Below are 6,779 nucleotides of genomic sequence, written 5' to 3'. Positions count from 1 at the left end.
GCTACCGCTAAAATCCCATTTTCCACAAAAACGTTCAGGTCTGGGATGATCCTGAATCCTCCCCGGGGAAGGAAAGGCGCAGCTTTCCGCAGGGAAGCAGCGCGGTGGCTGCCAAAGCCTCGCCGAGGAGCTGGCATCTCGCAGCAGCGTATGGCGAGTGATGAATCGGGCTGGTCGCCCGTGGGCTGGGCTGTGCCCGCCGGAGGGCTCCCCCGGAGCACAGGGAAAAGCCTCTGGCACACGGAGGATTCGGGGGCAAACCCCACTCCGCCGCGGCGGCTGGGCGCGGGAGCTGACGAGGAGGATGTGGAGCATCCCTGACTCCCTGAGATTCCCGGGCTGGCCGGGATTCACACCAAAACACCGCAGCCAGGCAGGTCCCTGCACGGGCCAGGAGAGCGGCAGGAGCCACGGGGTGCCCGGAGTGCCCCTCACCTGTGCCCCCCGTGCCCACACTGCCGCAGTGACACTGAGCGGCTGCCACGGCCACGTCCTGCTGCCGGGGGGGACCGAGCCCAGCCGCCCGCGCCACCACGTCTGTCACCGCCACCGCCTCTGCCACCACACGGAGCCCCCGGACAAGCAGGTGCGGCTGCACTCCTCCGCTTCCTTTGCCCGATTTATGACACGATCGGAAAAGCATCCTCTAGCACCGTGACTGCTAAATTAAAGCATTGTTACTAATTAAAGCTTTCAGAGCCTAATAACTAATGCCATTATTTGCCTTGGAGGTGCCCCGTCCGAGAGGTCAATTCCACCCGTTGCTCCCCCAGCATCTGTGGCATCTACCCCAGCGCTCATGGGACACCTTTGTCCCCGCAGCAGGATGTGACCCACGGCCTTGGCCGTGCACCCAGAACAGGGCTGAGCCCCAGAGCCCCCAGCTCACCTCCCTCACCCCGGCCACTTGGGTGACCCGGCAGCGCCGATGGCACCGGCGCTGGTGGCACTGAGAGCATCGGGGCCGCGGCGATGAGCCCCCTCCTCACCCAGGAGCACGGAGAGTAGGGCGGGCATCCCGACAGCCGCAAATGAAAGGGCAGAGCTGGGACTTTGAAACTCCAAGCTTTATTGAGTTGCTTCGGCAGCGCGGGCATCACACGGGGGGAGGCGGGAGGCGAGGCCGCGGGGGCACAGCGGCGGCCGGGGGAACGCTTGCTCCGCTCCCCGCGCCCCGGCACGGGCCGGGGGCTTTAGTTGGTGGGGTGGTAGGCACCGCGCTGGTGCCACTGCATGTCCCGGATGCGCCTGACCGACTGGATCTGGGGGTGCTGAGCGCCGAAGTCTGAGCTGTCCTTGTAGTCCCCCTTTTCAAACAGGTACTGGTAGCCCCGGTAGCCAGGGTACTGGTATCCCACCCACCTGGCAAGGCAAGCGCGGGGGAGGTCATACAACACACACATCTCAACCATCGCCCGGCGGAGCACAGCCCCGTGGGGATGCTCCGGCACCGCCCGGGACCCACCCGCGCCTCCCCCGGTACTCACGTGCCGCTCTGCACCCGCACGGATGAGACCTTCTCCTGGTAGCCGTGTGCGTGGAAGCTGGGCACATCGTCGTCTATGATTTCGATCTTCTTGCCGGTGAAGCTGGGGTTTTCGTACAGCACAATCTTGTGCTCCTGGCTGTCCTGCAGCCGGGAGAGCAGAGACGGGGGTCAGCGGCTGCCGGCCCCGCGGGGCTGGGCAGGGGGGGCAGAGCCCAGGGCTATGGGGAAACCGAGGCCAGGGCCGGCACCGTGCGCCGCCGCTCCCACCGATGCCGGGGGTGCTCCGCATCCCTCCATCCAGCTCAGAGAGCCGCTGCCTGCGCGGGCACTGCCAGACTTACCAGCAGACGTCCTCCGCTCTGGGGTCACCTGCCACTGCCCCCGTCCCCGCGCCCCCTCCGACCCCCCCACGGCTCCCCGGGCCCCGAGGGCTGGGGCGAGGGTGCGCAGGAGGGACTGCCCCTCCGCCCGCGGGGCTGGGGAGGGCGGGGGAAGGCTGGGGAAGACTTCTGGCTGCAGACCTTGGTCTGGCGGGTGGGTAGTGGCTGTCTGGGTGCTCTCACCACTTTGATGGGTCTCAGGGAAGTGATGCTGTCGCTTCTCCGGCTGTTGGTCCAGGAGTCCCAGCGGGGGTACTCCCCCTTCTCAAACACAAACTGCTCCCCTTTGCAGCTTGCCTGCTCGTAGCCCACCCAGCTGGAAGAGAGCAGGGGACGCGCTTCAGAGGAGGCAGCGGCGCGGGGATCGGCCCCTGGCACCGCCCCCGGCGAGCGCCCGGGCTGAGCCCCAGCCGTGTCCCCTGCTCCATGCCAGGAAGGGAGAGGTGCCAGGGAGGTGCCAGGCAGGGCTGCGGAGCCTTCGGCCAGCCGTGGCACCGCAGGGCTTCCCGCTGGGGATGCTCCGACCTGGTGGCCACCCATCCTTGGTCCCTGGGGACTGACAGGATCACCCAAATGTCCCAGCTGGGGTTGTGCTCCTACCAGCTGCCCCATTGATCTGGGAGCAGCACAGCAGCACTGCTGGGTGCAGGCTGGGAACACACCAGGGGCTTTTTGGGGGCTCTCCCTTGCCCAGAGCCCGTGGCTTGGAGAGCACACACAGGGCCAGCAGGGCACCAAGCGGGTCCCAGTCTCACTTGTCCCTGCACCCAAAGGAAGGGAAACCAAACTGGGGGTAATGCTGTGATCTCTGCCCATGCCCACACCCCTCCACTCTCCCGCCGCTCAGCGGGGTTATCAGCCTGTCCAGGTGACAATGTCACCCCCTGCTCACCCACTGTGTCCCCCTGCTCACCTGCTGGCAACCCCTGGCACCGGGCACTCACTGGGGTGAGGTGGGCGAGCAGCTCAGCAGCGTTGGCCACACGAAATCCGCGGTGCCGTGCGGGTGTGGCAGCGGGGAGACCCCTCCTTCCCAGCCCCCTCCCTCCCACCCCCCGCAGGCCCCCAGATCCCTCACGTACGGTCCGGAGTGCACCAGGATGGAGCCCACTTTGTCCACGCCGGCTTCCTTCAGGTTGGGGCAGGCCCCGCTGAGCTCATGGCAGCGGCCCTGGAAGTTCTCCTGCTCGAAGATGGCAATCTGGAAAAGAGCAGGACCTCAGCGTGGGTGTCACCCCGCCCCTGCCGCCACTACGAGGGGCACACGCTGTCCCCAGCCACGAGGACAGCACATCTGCAGCAGTCCAGACCTCTCCCTCTCCCAAAATTGCACTCCAGAGGCTTTTAAGGAGCCTGCAAGTGCAAGCCATCGCTGCCACCCCTCTGAGGATGCAGGTCTCACTCACGGGTGCCCACGAGGCCCTGCCAGCTCTGTCCCAGTGCCCCGGTGCTCCTGGCAGAGGGATGCTCACGCTCACAGTGGGCATCAAACAGCTGAGGGACTCGGGTTGTGGCTGGAGCACTACAGCCATCAGAGGGACACGGTGACCCAGACACCCGGGGACAGGTCGGGGACAGCCCCGGGGCCAACAGCTCAGCACAGATCTCAGGGGTCAGCGGCGGTGGGGACACATCTGCTGTGTGTGCAGCGGTGGTGGGAGATCAGCACTTGATCTCTTCCCAACAGCTCCACCTGCACCGAGGCTGCGAGAGGCCAAAGAATTCCCATTCCCCATCCCCTGGCCCTGCTGCAAATGGCTCAGCAGCGCTGCCGGCTGTCCTTGGCACCAGCCGGGAGTGCCGGGGGGCTGGCAAGGGGAGCTCAGCTGCTCCCAACAGTGCCTCCGGGTATGATCTGGGCACCCAGAGAGGCTGAGGGTGCCCTCACCCCCCTGCAGGGCCGGGCAGTCTCCCACTGACCTTGGAGCTGGCTTGCTGCTGCTTGGAGGCTGGCATTTGGTGCTCGGAAGCCATCATCAGCTGGGTTGTCTGCTGCCTTGGGAGGGAAACTCAGCTTGTTAAAATCTGCCCCTGAGGACATGCTGGGACCCTGCTCAGAGCCTCGCGCTCTGTGTCCATGCCCCCATCCATACCCTGCAGTTTGCCCAGGGAAGGGAGTGTTGGGACCAGGGCTTGCAGCAGGATGGGCTCAGCCTGGGGGTGCCAGGGACAAACTCTGCTGAGAGCTGCTCAGCACCCAAAACCTCCCCAGGCTCAGAGCACAGGCAATGGCCCTTGGGACCTGCCCAGGGAACTGTGAGCCCAGGGAATTCCTATATCATTCCCAGCGGAGCCCAGGCTCCGTGGTCGAGGGTTTCCTGCTGTCCCTGTCCAGCAAATAACAGCTGAGCGTCCCGGTCCCACGTGGGTGCTTGAAGGGGTGATGGAGAGAAGCACTGGAGCTCCCCCCGCCAGCCCCAGCCCCAGGAGCCTGTGCCGAGCCCTCCCGGCCCGGCCTGGCACTGCCACTCCCTGGAAGGAGCCCCGTCCTCAAGCCCAGAGGGACCCTCAGTATCTGAGCAGCTCCAAAACAGGTGAAAACTCACTCCTGACAAAAAGAAACGGAGCCGTGGCCGGCTGGCTTTGGGCTGCGGGGACGGGGCTGTCCCCGGCTCAGCCGCCGCTGGCCCCGGGAAGGGACCCCGGCCCCGGGGGTCGGGAGGAGGCTACGGCAAAAGAGAGGACAATAAATAGCAAAGTCTTACCAGTTATACCAGTACCCGCTTGAGCCAGTGACGGGCTGGGGCCGGGAGGTGGAATTTATACCGAGCTGCAGCAGAGAGGTGCCAAAACTATTTACAAAATAGTTAAAGCCTGATTCAAAGCGAGAATGCTGGATTAAACCCCAATGAAAACCAGGGTCAGCTGATCCACCGCAGCCTTTGTCTGCCCGAGCACCAAGCCCGAGTTATTTCATTACCTGTCACATTCGAGTCACCCGCTTTGTCGGGTTGGTGGCGAGGAGATTTGGAGTTTGCAAGCATCAGCCGAACGCGTGCCAAGAGCCGGGGCGGGCCTGGCCGACAAAGCCCCGCCGGCCCCGCTTCAGGCGTTTCGGGGCCAGAGACTTGATCCCCCCGACAGCCCGGCAGCCGGAGCTGCTGAGCTCGGCTCTTTCCATGCGCGATAAAACGCCCCAAAGCGCCGGCGAACGTCTGGCTTTGCCCGTCTGCTGCCCGGGGAGCTCCCCGTGCCAGGGCCGGGGGCACCGCGGGAGCCCCTTCCCGACCGCGGCCCGGGGCTTCGGGGATGGGCAGGGGCTGGGGCCGCTCCTGGGTGCAGCTGCAGCAGGGCAGCACCCAGGCAGCACCCTGCGGCCGGGGGGCACGCAAGGGTTGGGTGTTGGCCTCCTCCCCGTCCTTTTGGGGTCCCTGAGAAGCAGCCAGGGGTCCCTTGGTGACACCAGGACAAAGTGAGGGGCTCACAAGTCCCCACGGCTGGGATGTGCCTGGATGGGCAGCACAGCCAGGGCTGGGCTGGGGGGGAGGGCAGCAGCAGAGCCCCTTTGCTGGCATTGTCCCAGCAGCTGAGCCAGGAGGCTGCACGGGGCTGGGGGCTGCAGCAAAGGAGGTTTCACAGAGAGGGGGGACACTGCTGCTGCCGTGCAGCACCCACAGCCCCCTTCACCCCACAGAGGAGCTGGACCCCCCCTGTCACCCCAGCAAGTGTCACCCAGCATGAACAGACCCCACACCTGCCCCTTCTCCCATACAGCACCTCCCAAGGGTTCCACAGCAGGTGATGGGCTGTGGGGTCACCTCTGCCCCATCCCCTACCCCAGGATGGCTGCACCCAGGGTCACCCACAGGGTGTTGTCACCAGAGCCTACCCTGGTAGTGATGTGTGGGGGGGTCAGTCCCTGGGGTCTGCAGCTGCCCCATCTCCAGGTGATGGGGTTTCCAGGGCCAGAGGGGCCAAGGTGACCTTGTAGCTCTGCAAGGAACCCATCAGGCCATGGACAGGCCAGGGTGCGATCCAGAGCTTCCAGCATTCCCAGCCCTAGAGTCCCCCTTCTTGCCCGTGTCTCCTGCTGCAGCCCCACAGATGGACCCAGTATTGCCCTCCCCATCTCCTGGGTTAATCCATTCAGTTAATCCCGAGCCCTGGACCCTCATGGACCTGTCCCAGGTCCCAGTGCAGGGCCCTGCAGCCACATCCCATCCCCTCAGCAAGGGGCTGCCACAGTGCTCAGTGATCCCCTCCCTTGGCTCTGCTGGGCTAGTTTGGCTCATCCCAGCCCCCAGCCGTGGCAGCCCCATGGACTGTTCTGGAAGCAGCTTCTGCCACTCGGGGCCAGACACTCGCCTTTCACAGCCAACCCCCCTCAGAGGGAAAACCTCCGGGGGGGTTGCTCAGGGACCTGGACAAAGCCCTCGGGTGGACTCAAGCCCATCTCCCATCTCTGCCCCAGCCCAGTGGGTCCCCAAGCGTGGCCACAGTGCCCCTGGGGAAGGGCAGTGCCAGGGCAGCTCAGCTCCCACCAACACCCTGTGGCACCCCTGAACCCCCCACCTCTGCCCCCAGGACAGCCCCCCCATGTCAGAGCTCATTCCCGTGGGAAAAACCACCCCAGGACTGTGGGAAACTTCCTTGGGGACAGGCTGGAGACCCTGCAGGATGCTGAGGTTGGACACAGCCACCCCGCCACGGGATGAGCCCCCCTTGGAGTGCACAGGGCCTGGCACCACCCAGGGATGGCCACTCCACATGCCCCCCGGCCCCCTCCCTGCCCTGGGACTGGCCAGCAGCCCTGGGAGCGGGCAGGAGATGCTGTGAAAAGGGACAGAGGCACTGGAAAAACCCTGACGCGGCAGCACCGCCGCGGGGTGGGGGTTATTTTTGGAAAGCTGCAGCCTTTATGTAACTCTGCAAACATTGGCACTTCCCCCTCTGCCCTGTGCAGGGGGTGC

The 6,779-nt window shown here is 65.4% G+C and overlaps 1 protein-coding gene across 2 annotated transcripts; it reads right to left on the bottom strand.

Moving 5' to 3' along the window:
* Positions 1 to 1,057: 1,057 nt before the first annotated feature.
* On the bottom strand, positions 1,058 to 3,862 carry CRYBB2 (crystallin beta B2). Of its 2 annotated transcripts, none has more exons than XM_068208652.1 (5): positions 3,790 to 3,862; positions 2,952 to 3,070; positions 2,011 to 2,185; positions 1,488 to 1,630; positions 1,058 to 1,362 (listed from the first exon to the last, which is right to left on the bottom strand). In XM_068208652.1, the coding sequence occupies exons 1-5, from the start codon at positions 3,844 to 3,846 to the stop codon at positions 1,194 to 1,196; spliced, it is 663 nt and encodes a 220-aa protein (XP_068064753.1). In that variant the 5' UTR covers positions 3,847 to 3,862; the 3' UTR covers positions 1,058 to 1,193. The 2 variants fall into 2 exon arrangements, with proteins under 2 accessions (XP_068064753.1, XP_068064754.1); XM_068208653.1 differs by having other exon boundaries at positions 2,053 to 2,185.
* Between the last annotated feature and the right edge of the window lie 2,917 nt (positions 3,863 to 6,779).

This window comes from Anomalospiza imberbis, chromosome 18 (assembly GCF_031753505.1).
Source record: "Anomalospiza imberbis isolate Cuckoo-Finch-1a 21T00152 chromosome 18, ASM3175350v1, whole genome shotgun sequence".
Taxonomy (NCBI): domain Eukaryota; kingdom Metazoa; phylum Chordata; class Aves; order Passeriformes; family Viduidae; genus Anomalospiza; species Anomalospiza imberbis.
This window is presented reverse-complemented; position numbering and strand designations above follow the sequence as displayed.

Coding starts and splice junctions, on each gene's coding strand:
- CRYBB2 (XM_068208652.1), bottom strand. CDS start 3,846: ATGATGGCTTCCGAGCACCAAATGCCAGCCTCCAAGCAGCAGCAAGCC. Junction 3,071..3,789: donor AGCAGCAAGCCAGCTCCAAG/GTCAGTGGGAGA, acceptor GCTCTTTTCCAG/ATTGCCATCTTCGAGCAGGA. Junction 2,186..2,951: donor ATCCTGGTGCACTCCGGACC/GTACGTGAGGGA, acceptor GCTCTCTTCCAG/CTGGGTGGGCTACGAGCAGG.